We start from the raw sequence: 21,547 nt of genomic DNA, 5'->3' as shown, positions 1-21,547 counted from the left end.
ATGGACTGACCGTCCTCTGGCTGGGTCTTCCCTGCAGTTTGGCACAGAGGCATATTAACATGCATGGAAGTGTTACCAAAAACTGTCTAATAGAAGGGAAGTGCCAGCAGTTGTCTTTTTTGTCCTCCTGGTTTTTCTTAATTAAAGAATTAATAACGAAGCCTCTCTCTCTTCTGTCCAGTCTACAAGAAGCAGGGTCTGCACAGAGCATAAAGCTGCATTTTTTTGTAATATAGTGCTAAACTCTGATTTAGCCATAAGCACTAAGGAATGAGATCTCAGATTTCTAACAGTTCCATGTTGTCAACAGTTCAGTACTTAGTAGTACTGGTTAAAAACACGCATGTAGTTGTCAGCATTATTAGGTAGGGAACAGAGAACAGGACAGAACATCGCTATGCCACTGCATAAATTCATGAAGCACTCATATTTTGAATACTGTACACAGTTCAAGTGACTTCCACATAAAGAATGATTAAATTGACCTGAATTCTTCAGACTGACAAAAAGATCAGGAGGGGATAACGTAGAGGTCGATAAAGCATAAGGAGTGTGAGAAAATAAATACATAGAAACTATTCATTGTTCCTTATGACACAAGAACTAGAGGATAGCTAGAGCTAAGTGAACGACGTAGTGGCTGGTGACAGGTTTAAAGCAAAGACAGATACTTCACATATCACCCGCTTAAACTCTGGAGTCCCTTGCCACAAGAAATAGAAAATTTGAGAAGTTTACATGAGTTCAAAAAAAGACTTAGGTAAATTCCTGTAAGAAAAACCCTTCTGGAGATATTAAACACACACACAAAAAAAATTCATTTATCAAGTTCTTAAGACACAGGCATTGAGGTTGGGGAATATCACCCTATGCTTGTCCTGGCTATCTGCAGATGTAGCTGTTGAAGACAGACTACAAGCTACATGAACCTTTGATTTGACTCAGTACAAACCCTCATATGTCCTTATACAAAGTCAGGGAAGCCTGAGGTGACTGGATAGAAATGTGAAAAAGGTAATGGTGCAGAGAAGCCCTGCTGACAGTGTGCACTGAAATCCTGGCTAACTCGTCAAGACTGGTTTTGGAGTGCTCTGGAACAGGTAAGGAAGGATGGGATTTACAGGGGAATAGATTTAACTTGTCCTGCCTCTGTCTGTGATTCCCTACATTCCCCAGACAGTATTTTTTGCTTCTTCCAGCTCCTCAGCCCCAGTTTCCCAGATGCCAATCAGCTGGGCTCCAAGAACAGGAGAGAAAATGCAGTGTTGTATGGCAGAAAGGGAATGTGTGCCTCTAGCTCCAGCCCCACAATCCTCCCCCAGGATGGACTTGATTTTGAGACGGCATAAAGGGAAGCAGCTTGTCTCATCATGTGATACAACATGGTGGAAGGAGGAGCATCTTTGTCACACGACACAGTCCTGGCAACTGTGAAAAAGTAGCTACCCCCACAAAATATCAGGACTGCATCCTGCCCTGACTTATATCGATGGGGACCTAAAGTCAAGCCTTTAGGGGAACTAGCAAGGATGACAGCAAAAGCATGGAAGCTTATAAGGTCCTGATCCAGAGCCCATCAAAATTTGTCTAGTGAGGAACAGACTTTGATTTCTCATACTTCTATACCATATATATCATTTGTACTCTCTGAACAAAACCTATAATTACCCACATTTCAAAAGCTGTTCCCTATGTCTCATAGTCTAAAAACTTGCTTTCCACTTACCTGGAAATGAATCACTGGACTTCACAGGAGAATTAAGAGTTTTTGTGCTTCTGGGAAATGAAACTCAGTAGTGTGCATATATTGCCAAGCAAAAAATAGCACAAAAGACAAATGGAATCCATATTTGACTGGGATTTACTACTAATTACTACAGATGACTTACAGATCAGAGGCGTACTTTCCTTGGGCGGGACAAAGTCTGTTTTCTTCGTGACAATACCAAGTGAGCAGTGAACGATGTTGATTCTGGCAGGCATAGCGATTGTTGCCGTCAAGCAGTGGCTCACCGGGCAGATAACACACAAGAGAAAGTTTCTTGCGATGTTCATTCTTTGTCCCCCTTTGTCTCACACTTCACACACATGAACACACACACACCCTTCACAAAAATTCACAACCATCAGATTAGACATGGGATGGGAATTGTGGTTGTGAACTATATTACAATGAACATTCTTTAAGTGACCCTCCCACTTTGCTGGAGTTTTTCAGAATTCCACAAAATTGCCTATTACATTTAAAAGCAGTTTCTTTACAGACCTTAAGATATAGATAAGGGAATGGTGCTAGCCTATATGCTGAGTCTTACACAAACCTATCTCCAGGAAAGACTTGATGCAATGGTTCTTCATTTCTGTGAGCTGGAACCCAAATATTGGAGTATTTAATGGAAAAAGAGAATGAAACCTTGTGAGAGTCTAAACCAAATTAGCCTGTAGTGTTTTGAGTCTTATAAAATACCAGAAACATAGATGGTGGCTTATGTTCTTCAAACACAGTCACTACTTCTCTCTTGTAATCATGACAGCTGGAGTACAGTAGAGCATCCATTCAGGAATCACAGAGTCCTCTTTCATCTGAGGCAGTGACACAACAGCAGCAATTTTTGTACAGCTATTTCCCATGATACCCAATGTCTCTGCACCAAGCAGATAATGACAAGTGATAAACAGCCCTCACAAGTACATTTACATTATCTTTGTGATCTTTTCCATGGAGTAAATCTTAGTCTGCTATGTCAGCTTGTGCAGGCTAGGTTGTATATATACTGTTCCAGGGCTCTTTCAAGAGCAGACTGGCTACATCCACACACCCCCAAAGGGAGGGAAAATACCCTGGAGCCTAAGCTGTGCCCATGCTTTGTCTCAGAGGGGAAAAGTTGGTTTGCTCCAAATGAAAGTCCTGGAGTGAACTAATATGTATGTAATGTGGATGATCAGAACCCTGAAGTAAACTGGAACAATAAAGTTTCACCCTAGGGACTACAAAATATTTCTTAGACAAAGAAAATAACAGAATATCAGAGAGTTTTGTATCCCCCAAAGACTGAGGGTCATTTCACAATGCCTCTTCAGACCCAGTTTCCTGAAAGTTGGCCCTGTATCACTTTTAAGTGCCTGATAAGACCTTTGTAGCAACTGGAACACATTTACCTCAGCATCCCGTTGGTGTTTGTCTCTCCAAAGTATTCCTTTAAGTTAGTTCCAGCTGGCTGTGATTGAGAGGGCTGCCTCCTCGGAGGCATTCCACCTCATGGGATACAAGGAAAAATAGGAGGACAAGAGAGAAAGAGATAAACTCATTAATAACTTCATTCATTCATTCAAGATCTCCAAAGCCATTTCTGGGCTAGAAAAAGGCAGAAGAACAAAGGTCTCACTCTGAACTTCAAGAGTTCTGCTCACAAAAGAAAAGTCAGAAGATTGCTCATCAGCGAGGAACTAACACACGCTTCAGCTGTGAAGGCATAGGTTCTTGATTTGCCTCTGGCCTTTGTTGGACTTTGGGCATGCCACAAAGGCCTAAATCCCCCCCAAGGTATCTAATTCAAGAACTTGTGAGCTCATTTTCATGTGGAGGCCAGATGGAGCTGCAGTGGAGCAGCTCCCAGGAATGAAAACTAGCAAACAAAATTAAAAAACAATGCAATAAGATGGCATCTGAAGGTTTTGCAGCAACAGCTGAAGGACATAAAGTCAAGTAGAAGAAAAATGTTGGTTGGATTTGACTGCAGTTTTTACCGACAGACTGGGAAGCCCTGTTGCAGCACTTCTTTTTGGAAGTGGGGATGTCTGGTGAGCCGGCCAGCAACAGCTAGCTATTTGGTGAAAATTCTCCTGGAAGTAGAAGCAGATGAAGTCTGATCACCTTGGAGCTTACAAATAAAGGTGATCTGTAACACACCCTTAAAGAGCTAGAAATGTGCCTCTAGAAAGAGACTTGAGGGTCACAAAACACCACAGAAGTCAGCTGCCTGAAAACAGGCCAAAGGAGTTGAGTCAGGCTAGATATTTATGATAGTTTTCTGCTCGTCATTAACTCACAGAAACTTAAAGGAACATAGGAACGATGCCTCAGCTTGAATCATAAAAAAACCCCACAGTCTCTGAAGGAAGGGACCCCAAATGAGGTAGCTCATTTGGCTCAGCTCAGTCTCATACCTTAAATAAGCCAAGACAAAAAGAGCGAATTTGGGAAACACAGCTCAAGTAACACTACAGAACATACATCCAGAAAAAATGCTGAAGTTTTGTTTATATAGCAAGGTGAGGACAGACACCAGATTGCTGTCTGTGCTCTGACTTGGCCAGAGCAAGTTATCCTCAATCTGGAAACCACATTAGTGCTGTGGTCAAAATGATCTATCCTGCCTTTCAGTAAATCTTATTAGTTTAGGCATATTCCCACACAAATATAGTTAAGTGACTTCCAGGACTCAGATACATAGCCATCTTAGAGCACAGACAGAAAAAGCTTGCATAGTCTAGAAATATTCTGAGAAATTCAGACACTCATGGTTGTAAGGTTCATCAGTGTAACCTGGGTAGGGCACAGATAAGAAACTGGGTAGATAAAAGAACACATCAATGGAACAGGCAGAACATTTAAGGGTTATTATGATATTGGTATCTGCAGACATACAGAGAACCATGTCTTCCAGAGTGAGCTGGCAACAGCCCAATCTGAAGGCACTCAGCTGGCCAGGGTCTTGCAGATAAAAAATCAATGAGTAGAAACTACAGATGTAGGAAGATATTCGGGATTTCACAAAGAATGTGAATAGAGAGCGGAAGAGGAAGAGCCACTGGAGAGGAAGCTGACTGCCACAGAAGTCCAACACTGCAAGAGAGCAAAAGATTCATTATAATATTAAGTAGCTAAAGAAAGTGAAAGTTCTATGTCTAAAAATAAAGGAAAAATGACAGTAATGCAAAAAATGAAAGAAACAGCTCTGTCAAGTTCCAGTATTTTTAAGGGGGAAAAGGTCATGAAAGGACTATTAAAGTTATATGGCTGTTGTGTAACTCAGTGTTTCTCCACTCGTTTGGATCACACCTTTGCTTTCTCTCCCCCCTGTTAGGACTGTTATTATTGAAGAAGAAAAAAAATGACAGGCTGTTTCTACATCCCTTCTAACTCATGCTCTGCACTTAGAAGCTGAGGTGTAAGACGACTTGCTGAGGACCCGACAGCGAAGTCCTATAGGTAAGAAGCCCATAGGCACACTGAAGAGGACTCCCTGTCATACAAGGAGGTTCTGGGTCTGTTTGCCTCCCACTCACCATGACGTTGTGCTCCATGAAGGAGGAGACAAGATAGCATAGGACAGGGATGAAGGTGAGAAGCAACCAGGTAGGGCAAATGTATGCACTGGACGCAGAGCAGTACATGCCTGGTTACTCTCCACTCGCGTTCTCATTTTACCTGGAGGTTCTGAGTAGATCTCAGTAGGAGGTTCTCAGTAGATCTGAGCCAGCAATGTGAATCACACCTGGGCTGGCTGGCTTCACCTCCCCCTTCCCTCTCCTGCTTCACACTCTTTGTCCCCTCCAGTACATCTCCCCTGCCCCACCTCCAGTCATCGCTGCCTCCACTTCTGCATGTCCACTTCATTCTTCACCCTTTATGGGCTTCCTTCTGCAGGCTTCATATACACTGTTTCCTGCTGAGTGCTTCTACCTACCTGTGCCCGTAGATGGCTCAAAGCACATTCTCCCTATCTTTTATCTAGTCATCCTATCTCTGGGCCTTCTTTTTCCTTTCATCCTTTCTTCTTCCAGACACATCCCATCAGAGAACCTCTCATGCAAAAACTGTTGGCCAAGCACAAACCCAGCTTCAGAATGCATATAAGCCATGAGAGCAAAGCTTGGAAACCTCTGCAGTGGGTGTTCAGCCACTGAGCATGTACTAGAAGCTGTGAAATATATAATAGTGGCTATTGGCTCAAAGGCAAGACTTTTTTGATTATATTGGCTACAATACGAAAAGGTCCAAAACCTTACAGCACTCATGTGGAGACAGAAATGTGGAACATGATCCCATCGCAAGCTGATTTTGAAAATTGGACCTTTAGAAGTTAGATAGGAACTTACACAGCTTTAAAAGAGGCTGGTTTAGGTTTCATTAGTCAGAATGTAGCCAATGGCAGGAAATATATCTTACAAATTCCACCTGTTGAAAGATGCAGTCTAGAGAATATCATCTGCTTTTCGGTAGATAAGCTATCATGGTTTTATTGTATCATCAGCTACATATTAAGGAGTCATTTAGTCCAATGTAAGATGGAGAGTAGATGAGATCTGTCTTGACACTGACGGTTCCTAGGAAATCAGAATTTCTAGAGTTCTTGTGAATCCAATACAGGAACTGACCCTTGCTCATTTAGTTAAAGTTTTTAAAAAGTGGCACTTAGTGCCACATAAAAGCGCCTATTCCTGCAAAATGTGAGCCAGTGATACTGACAATGGCTTGGAGCAGTAGAAAACCAGAAGAGGGATGGGAGTAATAGCTTGCCCCATTGCTACAGGACTTGTTCCAGTACTGCACTAAACACAGCAGCATTACCTGTTTGCACTAAAGGGCTTTCTGGATAAGAGAGAGAAATTGTTTTCTTAATCCAGGAAAGATATTTCTGTGTACAATAAAAAACTTACAGGGCATATGAGATATAAGACAAAGTCACCATTTTTTAAGGCCAGCTGTTACAGGCTATGAGCAAAGGCAATTTGCTTATTGCAACTTTTCACAGTAAATTGAAGCAAATACATTTTCTTCTGTTTGCTAAGCCCAGGTACGTGATCAGGTTGCAGTGTTACATTACAGTTCAGTCAACCTGCTATCTAAGGAACTAACAGAAGCAGCACTGTTTCCACTCCCCTATAGCTGGGCTGCTTCCCTTCTGCTGGCTCACATATGCCTGACTTCGTAGTTCAGGGAGTGAAATCAGCAGTAAACTAACCCTACAAAAGCAGTCATTATTTCTCTTCCCATTTATTTCTCTGAAGTAGTTTATCAGAAGTCCAGAAAAGAGATGGGTCAGGAACACAGCCTGCAGAGCACTGGACTAGATCTGCTGTGGCTGTTATCATGGTTTAGTGAATACACAGCTACTTATTAGGATGTGGCAATTCAAGCATGCCACTCAACTATAACTTGCTATCAAGGAAATGTATCCACTACTGCAAATAAAGACATCCAAAATACTGCAGCAGCATCAGTCTGGTTTCCCACACCAGACCCAGTGTGGGTGTGGCAAGTGAAAGTAAGTCCCTAAATAAGTGGAGGAAAACTGCTTTAATTTATATGTTAACTTTAAATGTTAGTTTCAGGTTTGTGCAATGCACTAGATGACACAACTGAAAGTCTTTTCAAGAGATTACTACAAAGCACCTATCAGTGCCTTTGCTATACCTCAATGATATTCTGATATATGGTAATATCTCAGAAGAATTGGGACATTGATGCTCTGTGATAATAGTAAGAATGTACATATGAAATGAAAACCAAATAACTGCGGGTTGTCTCCAAATAGGGTGATTGGACTGGGCCTACAATAAGCAAGAAGGGAATTTCCCTCAACAAAAGAATGGAGGCTCTACAGAATTAGCCAAGTCTATAGGCAATCACATAGGGGATTTTTGCATTTGACTGTTATTACAGCATGTTTACTTGTGCGTTGGTCAATACTGCAAAACTATTGCATCGTTTGGGTGAGAAAAAGAAAATATTTCAGTGGCCAGCAGAGTGAAATGAATACTTTTAGAGTTGGGAAAGATTATCATACCTTCTTCTTTCGGGATTGAGCTACCAATGTTTAAAATGCCTTGTGAAAAAGAAAAAAAAACAACTTTCTTTTTGCAGCTATCATGTCACAAGGACAGTAGTGCCTGGTAGCTTAGTAATGCAGAACTCTAACTTCTCTAGGAAAGGCACCACGTGAGTGGAACTCCTTCCAGTGTGTTACATGTATAGGGTGGTCCAGTCACTATTTGAGAGAGCAGAAAGAGCTGGTCTCAGGTGGAGCCAGAATTTTGTAATCAATCAGAAGAGGCAATGTTTACCTGAAGTAGTGTATCAGAAACAGGACTCTTAAAGATCAGCTTGGGAGTCAATCATCAGAAAAGCTACCAGCAATTTTCTCACTACACAAATGCAAACAGGCAGACCTGAGCCAAAGTATGGAAATACTATTAGGGATTATTTGCAAACATTGCCATAAGCAGGAATGTCTTAATGGTAAGCATTTAGGCTAAGTTGTTTAGGCTCCCTCTAAAACAAGTATCCAAGCAAAATGAAATACGCTTGGGAAGTACCTGTCTCTCTGCAGGGGCCACCATGGGAGCCTAGGCTACTACCTTTGAATGAACACTTTACTTCCAGACAGTTAATATAAGTGACATGTCTGCTATGTTCACCATTCAAGCTTTCCTGTAAAAGAGCACCAAAGTGATCAGGACCATGGCTTGTCACATTCTCTTTGGTATTTCCATCGCTGCAGCCAATAAGAGAAGATACACTGCAAGAGATTTAGTGTCTGTGCAGCTGAAACAGGATCTTATCATTGAAAGCATCCAGCTTCAGTACAGCTATTGTTGCTTCAGGACCTCATATGAATTTGCCATTGGAGGTGGTGTTTTGTCTTAGCTACACTTAGGTTTTCAGATCAAGCCACACCTGTATAATTTTAATCCATTTTCAGTCTGAGGACATATTCAAAAAGTGGATCTTAAGACTTCACCGCAATAAAAAGCACACTGTATAAATCAACCTTTCCTACAGAAAAGACTTTTCCACTGGAGGAAAGTGAAGAGAGTAATGTTATGGTGCTCTCTCAGTTGAATGGCTGAATGTCTTGTTTCTGGCTGCAGTCTGGAGGCTATTAAAGGAAAAGCAGATGTCTGAATAGATCAGTGCTGCTATTTCACAGCCAAAGCAAGTAACGAAATGCTTTAGGAAAGCTGCCTTGCCGCCTCTGCTTTTGGAGCTGTCGCACTGCTTGGAATAAGAATATATCTAACAGATGTGCAGTCTACACAATGAAGCTTTGATATCAAAGGAGTCAAGCAGAATTTGTCCTCTTCAGGGCACCTCAAAAACCTTGTGTTTCAACACAGCAGATACGTCTCTTACACCATATTTGTCTCCTGTAAATTGCTTTTTGAAAGTCTTGAAACAAAAAAACACATTCAGATGGAAAATATTTCTTTATTGATCAACTTCTTGTTCCAGACCCTCACTCCCCACCCATATTCCTGATCCCACATGAGCAATTCCACATGGTTTTAGGATTTGCTATTAATCATCTTTTAGTTGACTTTATTTCCTTGTTACACAACAGGAAGTAAGGATGTTTGACCGGAGTATTCAGTCAAATAAAGGCCAAATGTTTGATAATCAGTACAGTGTGTAATATTATTCTCAACAGTTGAGTATAAATACTGATATAATGGAAAAAAAACACTTCAATTCTTTCCACTAAACTGTTTCTTTCTAGGCTGGATTTCCACATGACAGTTTTAAATAGCTATCAAACCAAAGACATGTACCTCCTCAGACAAATAGGAAAGTTATCTCCATGTCAAATACAAATGCAAGCACAGAAAGCAGTTGTTAGATACATTTAAAGAATATGGTCTGTCATGGTGAGATCATCAGAATGGCATCAGAAAACAAAGGAAATTACAAACAAGCATAATGTAACAAAGCTGAGAAAACTTCCTCCATTTTTTCTTTCTCAAAAACTTTTTCTTACGGTTTAAAAATGAAGGTTACAAATAAGAAAATCTGAAATACTTGTTCTATAGGTACACAAGGTACTATGAAATTACTCGTTTATAGCATATTGTATACAAAATATTAATTTAGAAGGAAAATGTGAACCTGATTCTCTAATTAAGTGATCTAAGACATTTTTTGTTTTGAAGTACTGGGAAATGAGGAATCATAATCCAGCTTCTTTTGGACATGTTAGAATAGGCTTAACTTGCTAAATTGTTCACTCATGAGAATAATCTCACAGCAATTAGCAAAAACTACTAACATGACAGATGACGAGTTAGACAAGATTTGCAAGTTCCACCAAAATACAACTTGATGTTGAGAAGATACTAAGGACCTTGAAAATGTTAAATTCAATGCAAGGAATGCACACTCTTCATTCTAGGGGAAAAACAGAAGAGGAAAGATTGGCTTTTTTTCTCTGAAGTGTGAGAGACTTCATTGCATTCATATATGGCTGGAGTTAAATCACTAATCTAACCATTTGTCTACAGCTTGTGGACTTGACTGTCACAGTCCAAACAGCGCTCATATGAACAAATGAACAAAACCAAGATACTTTATTTTGAATGGTATCTTCTGACAAGGGAAAAGCCAAAGACTGCCTCAAAGCAAAGACGGTAGCCCCTTCTCAACCACTTGACTTGCATAACTTCTGCAAGGCTGCATCTTTTTCCCATCTTTGAACAAGGGCTTTTCAGAGCATCTCTGCTCTCTCTGGAGTTCTAGGTTGCTCCCACTATTCTAGGTTGCCTCTGAAAGGGTATCCTTAGAGAAAGAGCATTTTTAAGAGCTCAGGGTCTACCAAATCATACATCCATGGGCTGCATTAATTACTGATTTGTGTACAACCTAGGAATAGGTGTTTTGCAAAGGGCTGTGGGAATGAAAAGAAGCAGTGGAACAGCTGAGCAGACACGTCTAATGAGTGAGAGCACAGAGAGGACTGATCTGCCTGCAAATGTCAGGGAGAAAGCAGGAGGCAGGTGCTAATAATGTGAATGTCATGCTCAGCAAATCTGAGATTGTTCCAGGGCTCTTGAAGGTTGTCTTGTTACTTTACAAACTTCTCATTTCCACTGGTTATTTGTCTCCCTTTGCCCTCTCTCTTTGGCAGGAAGGCAGCTACCTCTGATGCCAGACCGCACTGTGGTGCAAGAGAGAGGGAGCAAGAGGAGAGAGAGCACAGGAGCAAGAGATGGGGGGCAAGGAAAGGGGAGAGATAGGAACCTGATACTCCTGCTGGCTAGTACAAAATTCACTCAGACATTGCTTCTGTTCTGTAGAGAGGCCAATCATATGTTTTCAGGATTAACAACTCTATCAACTCTCAAAGACGTTTTAAACTATACATTGGATGGATACCTGTGTGTTATGGCCTTTGCTGGGTTTCCATCACCGTATGTCTGATCACGAAAACCTGAAGAAACAAGTTCAAATGTCGGTTGCCATTTTGTTTTCATTATGGTTCACATATTTATTTTCAGATTAACTGATCTGGGCTATTGTTTCATTCAGAATAGGCAAGTTTCTTTTTTAATAGGTGAAATAATGTCTCAAAATATTTGGCTACATTAAATGGCATCCAGAAAAGTGGCCAAAGGAAAAATAAAATTTAAAAAAGAACACAAAATTTTGTTTCTAATTCAATGCTACTAAATGCAAAAAAAAATTATTTTCCCATTTCCATCCTCTGTAGAGCAAATAAGGCTAAGCCAGTCTAATTCCAAAGCACAGCTACTGATAGAAAAATGCAATGCGTGGCAGTATAATGCATTCTACATGCCAGAAAACTCTTCTTGCATCTGGAAAGAGATTAGCCTTCATGATGGTCAGCTACACTGATTTTTTTATAATAGATACTGTCATCACTGGAATCTTGGTTTTGAGCAACAAAATACATGTTAATAACATCATGGCTTTTTTGGACACACTGACGCTGCTTGGTATCTTTAACAGTGATACTTAACAATGTACATTGCTATTTTACAAAGATGTATGCAGTAAATATTTTCACTATTTTCACTATGCCATTATAAGATTATTTCTCATTTCCTTTGACATTTTGTAAAATCCAAATTGTCACAAATTAAGGACAAATCTTAGGTTTAATATTCCCTTCATCTTTATGTGGATTGTTTTTCTTAACATCTTAGGTTCAAACACAACAGCATCCCAGTGTAAGAATTATCACCCTCGGTGACATTGTCTTTAAGCAACTTTCATCATCTCCTGATTTTGAAAAGCTAGTGCTTGAGAAAATATCTTCGTTATAGAAAATAAGCATTTAAGAATACGAAAGTCCTTAGTAGTAATGCTATTACTGTTACATTAAAAATCTTACACATGACAAGCAGTTGATGGCTCCTGACAAGTCATTAAGAACACAGGAATTACAGCAATGAGTTGAACCCACCTAGTTAAGTGTCCCATCTCTGACACTGACCTGTACCAACTGCCTCAGAGGGACATTTTGGGAACCCCCTTCTGGTCAGCTGGCAGAGATGGAATTATCCACCTGCTAATGTGGACCGCATTATGCCAAAAATATAAAGTATGTCACAATCCATGAAGCATGAGGTTAATATCCTCTATACAACAAACATAGTGATCATGTATTACAGTTCTGATATTCTTGATATGCATACAGTTTCTCAGATTTTTTTCTGAATCTCCACAAATTATTGATCAGAACAAAAATTTGTGACAAAAAGTTCCGCATTTAAATTAAACACTGTGCCCAAAAAGTTCTTTACTCAGTTTTCGGTGTTCCACCATTTTCATTTAATACACAGACCCATTCTCTCCTACTATAAGGCAGAGGGAAATTCCCAGACTGCCTTCTCTGGAGCCTTTCATTATTTTACGTGCTTTCGTCATACCCTTCATATTTGTTAAAAGGAAAATATTAATAAGGAAAATGCATCCAGACTACATGAATCACAACACTGACTATTTAATTGATTCACCTTGAGTGGGCTTGTTATGAGATTTTAAGTGAGAAGAAACCTGAACTAGCATTATACAAGTGCTTGCACAGAGAACTACATTTAGACTACAAATTCAAGCCCCCTCCTTTTCAGTATCAAGCTTCCAGATCTGAAGCTATAGTTAACTGAGAAGTATTTTTAGACAACAGAGAAAATCTGTCATAGGAATCACTATGTTCACAATAAACTGGGAGGGGAGGTTGTTTGTTTGGGTGGGTCTGGGGAGGTGTTTTTGGCAATGCTCAGATTGAGCCTTCTCTCAGCTTGACTCCTTTTAGACTTTTTAGTTCTAAACTAGTCAGTTCACTCCTGTGCTCTTCACCATAAACCCCACAGCCTTAGTTCACTCTGAACTCACTGACTTCTACAACGCCTTACTTTCAGGGCTTGGAGATTTCAGAATATTCTGACTCCATGAGCATATCTGAGTGTTCCTCAAATCATAATAATATCCTCACCGTACTTCTGCAGTGGAGGGAAGTACTACTGTCCCATTTGCAGAGGTGGGGAATTAACAGTAGGGCTGTGCTGCAATCACTACAATGACAGCACTGTGTGCCTACTTTGCCAAGGATTGTTTTTAACTAGTTACCTCATGTACCAACAGCAAGGTAAATATAGGTGTGGCATGCAGAACTTGGCACAGGATGGAAAATTCACCCAGGAAGCAGAGAAAACAGAGAGCCACACAAGTTGCCCTTGCAGTAGCTAATTAAAAGCTAGTTGAGGTGTACGAGTCCATTGTCTGTAAAGGAAGCTGAGCATATCTAGCTCACATGCAGACATATACATTCAGTCAGGTGAATCCCACCTCAGTTTCCCAGTGAAAACACCCTTCACCTGAGATGCTTTCTTCTATACAGTCAAGACCTAATTCTTCTTTTGTTATCATCATACTTACCACAGTGGATATCACAGATCTGCAGTGGAACTGAATAATCTACATCTGTCCTCCAGCCCTTTTAAAAGAAAGAATTGAGGCTTATTCCCCTTTCAGCAGAACTGTTACTAAACGCTTGTGTTGAAAAAATGAGGTTGCTTTATTAGTTTACTCAAGTGACTGCATTTTTTAATCTGTTTTTAAATAAATGCATATGGAGACTGCTGGTCTAGTGTGTATTTAGTGAGTTGCAATCACCTTTAGGTTTCTAAATGATAAAGCTAATCAGATTGGGGGCCGGGGGGGAACTGTATTCTGACAGATAATGTCTTAATTACAAAATAAACGATTTATGCAGGAAAACATCGATTTTACCACCAAATCTGATTTTTCACTAGGGAAAGAAGAACAACTGTCATTACCCAGAAGGCTCTTGCCAATCTCACTTTCATCTTGCCCCTTTCTTTCTAGCAGCAGAAAGTGAAGCTGACAAGGGCCTTCCAGGGCAGCTGCTGGAGCCTCGCAGCTCTGGCTGTCAGTATCTCTTGTCCCAGTGTCTGCTGAGAACATCAACTCGAGAGGAATAAACCTATCAATCAGCTTCATGCTCATTTTCTATTAATGTTGTCTTAATAAAGTTCAGCTACGGAAATAGTGTGCAAAAATGTCAGAAATAATTTGCTCAGCTCTGCTTTCAGGAGTGCTAATTCTAGCATACTACGCACTTACTGTGCTGTTTGCTATATGCCTATGCCTTTTCCAGCTAATGACAACTTTTGAAAAATTCATCTATGATTTACTTGGATCTTTTGATGCCTTGGAACTTTTTATAACAAAGGAACATATAAAGACAGGATTAACAACTTCCTGATGATATCCCTTTATCTGCCACTGACAAAGGAGCAAGATCATGGAGAGCAACTTCTCTGTTAATTAATGTCATCTCAACAAGAGGTGGTGGCAGCACATCAGGCTATAAATAACGCTCTTTGCCAGCTCCGTTCACACAGTAATCAGATTTGGCTGGGAGGAGAAAGCAGTGAGAGTGCCTGATGATTTGTTTATTTTGTACAGAGTACCTGGCAAAATCAAGACACATACCTGAATGCAAATTGTTGACCCACACATTTCCCGTGACATAGTGATTGATATAGAATCTCCCTAATGAAAAGAAAAGAATTGAAAACTGTTATTTTTCATACCCTGGAACAATGAAAACGTATTGTGTCTCTCCAGCTCTTTGGTTCATTTGCCAATAATGCTACATGTTCTACTGTGTCAGAAAATTAATAAAGTATATATTAATTATGGAAGATTATTTATTTTCAGAGATATCCCCGGATCTCAATGACCATAAGCAGCTGGTGTAGTTTTGCCAAGCACAATTTGGGCAGCACAGGAAGAGGGCTAATGTTCCTGCATTTTATGAAGCATCCTCAGGCAGGACACCCACCCCGCCGTGGCTGCTCACACCACATTAGCCAATAAGCATCTTCACTTCTTTTCTCTGGTGTACATGAGTTGAAGGAATGACCCTTTCTTTACAGTTCTTCTGGATTTCCCATCACATTGTATGCTGAGAACAAGTTCAGCCTTAGGGTAAAATTGTCCTAAATGACTGTTTTGACACTTAACGTTTGATTGTTTATGGTTTGTCCTCAAAATAAAGTTAGTTACTCCACTAATAGCTATGAATCCTACACTGCTCTCTTTAGTGTGGCAAACTCCTAAAATAATTCGGGGCAAATTAGGTGAATATGTTATTTTTCAAGCACGACTGAACAGGGATTACTAGGTAGAGAACGAACACTGGTTTCTGGGAATACAGAGATAAATCTTGATGAAAACTTGGTGTATATTGCTCATTGTGTTGAGACAGGAACTGTATGTAATTTATGTGGGCTCCCATTCTGTCACAGCAGCAGAGGACGTAACAGCTTTGTACTGGAGGGAAGAAAACAGCATTTTTAAATGCGTCAGTGCCCTTCACGAAACACACACTTCAGTACCTAGCTGTGATTTATTGGTGCCTCACCATTATCCTTTTCACTTAGCAATTCACACAGGGAACCTTTAAAACCAGAAAGTCTAAACTCCACAGATTTCATGTGAAATAAGCCGATGGAAGGGAAGCGCCACTGTAAGTGTTCACTGAACATAGTGTTTGACAACTCTTCTACCGTACAGATCTCCATCTCTGCAAGTAATACAGCATTTCCCCAGATATCTTCCCCCATTAGGACAGACTCTTGATAGTGCCACGAATGCCCTCTGTGGTCTGTGTTGATTAGGATAGCTGTTTTTTCCCAGGCCTTTCCCCATGATTATTAAGCTCTGGGATCTCCTGCAGGAGCAGTTATCATGTTCCATTTAAGCATGTCCTCAGCTAGAGCAGCAGAGCTGAGTTGGGAAACTGCTTTTAACAGTCGTTCTGTTACATTCAGCACCAGAGATGTAATAAAGACCTAAACTGATCCATTAGAAAATAAATTCAGCTTTCAGTGTCCACCCCTTTGAGTTTAAGAAGTCCTTATTCATAGCTGCCTACTTCTCAGCTACCCCCTGGTATGTGCACTCTGCACGCTGAAAGCATCAGAGGTACTTGAAAAAGTCACAGTTGCAGCATGTACCTGCATACAGTGGCAAAGAAAGAAGTACAGCTGGAATATATCCTAAAAAGAGGACAGATGTAGGAGCTACAGCATACTTGTGTCTTCTAAAGCACATCCCCCTACAGCAGAATGAAGTCAATGGGCAGAGTCAGGAATAACAGTAGAAATCACAACATCTGGATTTCTCAACTGTCTCAAAATCCATCATACGACATCTCATATACCTGGTCAGTGGAGCAGACAGCAGGAGCACACATTTAGGGGTGGACCTAAGACTACTGAGGAGCTGGCTGCTGAACCAGCAGGATGCCTTTCAGCCTGGTGGTCCTAGTAGCTCCTAGGACCTATCCTGCTAATATTGTCCTATTTGAAAAACAATGCTATGGCCACTCTTCTGCTCTTTGACCTCACTTTCCAGATGTACCTCTCAGTAGATCACAAGTCAGGCCAACAAGGTAACTCTGGTAGGCAGGGTTGAAGGGCAAGGGCAAGGCACAGTGCTGCACTGAAAATGTATGAGATACAGGCTTAGTTGCAAGAGAGGAATGAGGCGCCCATTTCATGACTAGCTGCTGCCTGAAACAGAAATCTCACCCTCCCATAATCTTTTCCCTCTCTCCCCCCACTTCACTGGAAGAAGCAGTTGTGTAGTCACACAGTCAGCTGGCTCAAAAAGCTAATTTGGCTGAAAACTTACCTTTTTTGTGTGTTGAGTTTGTTTTGGCAGCTGTGAGATTTAGAGTGGCTCAAGATCATCATGGATTTATACCTCAAGTCTTACATTTCATGATGTGAGATTTGCCAGGTCAGCTGTATCAGTGACCCATATATGAAACACTAACAGTAACATTTGCTATATACATAATACAAATACTACACCACATGTGTAGTTAAATGATGTTAAAAGAATATTAAGGTTCCACTCAATAGTCACTTCCTTTGATGTGACTCATTTGACTTCAGGATCTTTATTTATTTCTTGCTTCAGTGTGAGATCAGAATTAGAACTACGTACTTTAAAAATGTTCTAGTAATTGTTCCAATATGTACATGCATGGGTTTATTAATGCTTTCAAGCTGCAGAGCGATAAATGGAATAATAAATGAATGCAGTTAGATATGTTTAAAAGTCTTACAATGTTTAAGAAATAATATATACAAACCACAGAGACTGAATGGTGCATCCCAACAGATTCACATAAGGCCAGCTGCGTCCTGTTACACACAAGCACTGAGAATTGTGCCTTGGTTTGGGATGTGAAGAAAACTTGTATTTGTTCTGCAACTGCAGCAGTTCTCATTTTCCAAGCTGATATTAGGGGAAAAGACTTACTTTTAGATGTACAAGGACCATATATGATATTCTAAATTATTATATCTAAAATAAAAGTCTCTTTAATCAGTTAAGTGCCATCAAATGATATGCAAGTAATTATTTTGATTCCCACAAGTTACTTTTTATACTGATAAACACTTGATCTACTGGGGATACATAGAAGTAACAAGCTGTCAAATCTCTTTGCCGTAATTTACAAGCTACAGTGATGTGAAGACATCTCATTTGCTTACTGGAGAAGGCTCGTATCTAGTGACTGATTTAAATATTTTTCCCAATTTTTTTATTATGTAATTAAAAAAATATATTTACCTGGAAATTCTCCATGAGCAAATGGACATTTAACCCAAGAGCCTTGCTTGGTTGTAAACTGAAAGCAGAGAAATCTGTTAGGAAAACTGAATTTGCAGTTTCAATCTGTGGCTACAGATTCAACTAGAGATGATCAGTGCATTCCAGAAAGTTGCAGAAGGTGAATTCACAGTTTTCCTGCTCTACGGTATCTTCCAACCCTTGATTTAAATTAGGTGCCCCAATTCTTCAGGTATTTATACACATGCTTATTTTACAGAAACATGTAGTTCCACTGACTTAAAAGTAATCTAAAAGAAAACAATAATATGCCTATATTAACCTTATGTGGCATTTTTTCCTCAACTAGTATAATAAAAGGTACTCCAGTAAATGCAGTGTATCGATCATTTTTATTATCAAATATTTAATATGGAAAACTTTATACGTTTAGTGCATGCTTCAGAGTTTGCATTGACCTAAAACATTTTTTCCCTGCTTTTCTTAAGCAGAGAAAACAGAAGGCACAATCTGACCTGTGTCCTATCTATCATTGCTGCTGCACTTCCAAAGAACCTCCTTTTAATCTAGTCTTTCATATTTCCTTCATTCTTCCTTCCCATTCATCAGAGCTATGAAACAAAATATTGATCGTAAAGAACATTAGCAACTCATTGCTTTAGAGCTGACAGAAAAAGGGCAGTTAATAGGTGTTTTACAAAGAAATCCCTTTACCTTCATGCAAAGTCTCGGGTGAGTGTCCACACGAGAATATTTAACCTGCTTGAAAAGAGAGCACTCAGCATTAGTTAGTTTCATTAACTAGTTTCACAAAATCAATTACCCAAAATTTTCATGGTTTGATTACTGAGAAAGGAACTGGTTTGTTTACTTTACAAACATCCCAGGAAGTTAATCACATAAAATAGTAAGAATAGGAACAACCACTACTTTGAATTATTGAATAATTTGCTTCTTTTTATCTGTAACGTAGCATTTTTTATAGTCAGTCTGACCCATTAGAGCTAAATTAATTGATTCTATGGTGGTTCGTGTGCAAAATTCTGATTACACAGTCATCTTGTTTCAGTCCCTTATCTACCACTCATCAATGACTCAGCAGAACATTTAAACATACACCCAAAAGTGTTGTTATACCTTCAGTTCAGAAATTTTTCGATTTTCTGTATCCCTATTCCAGAAAAGACTTAAACGTAGACTGAATTTTAGACATCCACTTAAGTGACCGACAAAGCGTTCCTTTCTTGATTAACAACTATTTACCCGCCAAGGGCTTCAACATAAAAAGTCTTGTCTCATATAAACAATTACTACCCATGTAAGTGATCTTACTTAAATAAACACCATTGCTTAAGTAACTGAGCACAATGGACCCTACACACGACACACGGCATCGTGACCGAAGTAACACCTCTTTCCTGTAACTTTTTTGAGAAGAACATAACGGTTGTCCTCGGGAATGTCTACAATAGGGTCACAGGAGATAGTTCTGTAAGAGTCCACTCAGATATGGAGACAGCATTGCCATCAACAGAGGAAGCCCCACCCTAATTAGAGAGAAGACTTATGTAGCTTTTGGGCCTGAATCGGTACATGTGCATGGTACTAGAGTGGGCAGCATTGTGTGGATTTACTGGGGGAGCTGGCACTATGTGAGGAATCTCTGCAGTAGTCTCCAGCACACTATAGAGATGTTCTTCAGGGTTACAGTACAAGAAATGGACTAAATTCAATACCAAACCTTTTAGGATGAATTAGGAAAAAAGGGAAAATTTACCGTGTCCGTGAATATTAATAAATACAGGAAAACATTCATCATCTGTAATAAACTAATCTTGGATTGTGGTCTGGGTAATAGATATGACCATTACCAGCCAAACCTCATTTTAGGCTTCTTTCTTTTTTTTTCTTTCTTTTTTTTTTCTTTTCTTTTTCTTTCCTACAAGCAATGAGTTGTGCTTGTTGTCAGCAGATAATGAATCCCACCGGGACCGCTCACGTGTATAAAATTAAATATATTTGGTTTTGCAAGATCAAAGCTTTGTTGAAACCCATAAAATGGTGAATCTGAACAATCACTAAGCACTTGGACAGGAGTTCCTAATCAAAAAAGCATTCAGCAGTCTTGAGTCAGCCCCCCCCAAATCATGTCATCAGAATAATATTCATAAAGTTTCAGAAATTAAGAATTTGTATTTGATTTTATTTGCCTTTTCAGTTGTTACCTCAAGTTTACCGGCTTCTCTCCACAATCAGGGAAGCCTGAAACCTGCTTTTCAAGACGAAAGCCAGAATTCTAACCGATCTCATAAATCCAGTGCATTCAGTATCATGAGACTTCAGATTGAAGTATTCAAGATACATGCAATGAAAACCCTTTTCAATTTTAGAACATAAGTGCTGGAAGAACTGAGGAACCAAATTTTTCAACACCCACAATTTCAAGACATTGGACCAGGTTGAGGAAGGCACTTCAAAGAGATCTTAATAGAGTACAAAACAATTGTGCCCTACCAAAGTACTGTTATGTCTCCAGTAAGTTTTAAAGAGATTTAGCTTCATCTCACTTACATTTTAGGTGTCTAAATGTTAAATATCCAAATCTGATCTAATCACAATAGACTTTTGTGATAGCCAGTGAAAAGGAAGAGGTACCTTCAGAGAGAAATCCATCCAACCTTTCTTAAATGCCTATCTTCAGGTGAGAAGAGTTGTCCTCTCAAGTCTGTTTCACATACTTACTTTAAAGGGAATCTGACACGGATAGCGTAGACTTGAACACCTATCTTTTAGACAGTGAAGTCAGGGCAGATGAATCATGCCTTTACTATAAATGAAAAGCAGACCCTATTTACCCCAAAGAATTGAGCAAACGTTACTAGCTTCACAGTCATCTCCACTTTTTATTTCTTAATAGTGAGTCAGTGAGCTCTTCAAATAAATCATGCGGTTAGTGTACAAGAACAGACTGTTATTATGAATAGTTTTAAGTATCAGAGAAGAGAGGAATTTGCAACTGCTCTTATTCCAAAGTCTAGCTCTTCACATTATGCCTTTGGTCATGGCCTTCAATCTCACAGATTGAATAAATCTGCATAGCTCTTACTTTCTCAGGAGAATTTTTGGAAGAGTTTTGTATATCTTCACAGTGGTTGTTAGACTTCATTAACCTGCATAGGTTAACCATGACAAGCACAGGACAGGCTGGCTCCCAAGCTAGGGTTTGTGTCGCTGGGTTATAAACAATGTTATCCCATAGCGCCTTCGTATCTGTGCACAAAGAGTGGAAACATTATTCAAGTTGTCTAAAAATGAATCAAAATTGTTCATAAATCTGGTACCGATACATGTGCTTCAAACCAAAAGCATTGCTTTTCCATTTCCTTGTCATTTTCACCAATCAAAACTGCAGTGTTTCACACTGTAACAGTGTAAAACTTGAATTCATCCCACCAAAGTGTTGGCATTTACCAGAGGTACTCAACCTGAGAGCTTAGTCTTACCAGTCTCCCACTACGGTGATAGATAGGCATCACCAGCGAATGACACCTCAGCTCTTAAGTAGGCTGCACAAGCTCCTGGAAGTGCATTCTGTGCCCATCAATCACAGGGGGAGTGTAATGCAAGTAA

At 39.8% G+C, this 21,547-nt stretch overlaps 1 protein-coding gene across 1 annotated transcript in view; it reads right to left on the bottom strand.

Moving 5' to 3' along the window:
• Window positions 1-9,811: 9,811 nt before the first annotated feature.
• IL17REL (interleukin 17 receptor E like) overlaps window positions 9,812-21,547 on the bottom strand; it is a 47,944-nt gene continuing 36,208 nt past the window's right edge. The window contains exons 10-17 of the mRNA XM_050912015.1: window positions 21,024-21,187; window positions 18,632-18,679; window positions 17,918-17,975; window positions 17,433-17,578; window positions 14,759-14,818; window positions 13,679-13,736; window positions 11,153-11,207; window positions 9,812-10,168 (exon numbers count right to left, since the gene is read on the bottom strand). Coding sequence (XP_050767972.1) covers window positions 10,141-10,168; window positions 11,153-11,207; window positions 13,679-13,736; window positions 14,759-14,818; window positions 17,433-17,578; window positions 17,918-17,975; window positions 18,632-18,679; window positions 21,024-21,187 — 617 coding nt within the window. The 3' untranslated portion in view covers window positions 9,812-10,140. The remainder of the gene's footprint in view (window positions 10,169-11,152; window positions 11,208-13,678; window positions 13,737-14,758; window positions 14,819-17,432; window positions 17,579-17,917; window positions 17,976-18,631; window positions 18,680-21,023; window positions 21,188-21,547) is intronic.

The sequence above is a fragment of the Gymnogyps californianus genome, chromosome 1 (assembly GCF_018139145.2).
Source record: "Gymnogyps californianus isolate 813 chromosome 1, ASM1813914v2, whole genome shotgun sequence".
Classification (NCBI taxonomy): domain Eukaryota; kingdom Metazoa; phylum Chordata; class Aves; order Accipitriformes; family Cathartidae; genus Gymnogyps; species Gymnogyps californianus.
Note: the sequence above shows the minus strand (reverse complement) of the source record. Positions and strands in the feature narration are given on the sequence as shown.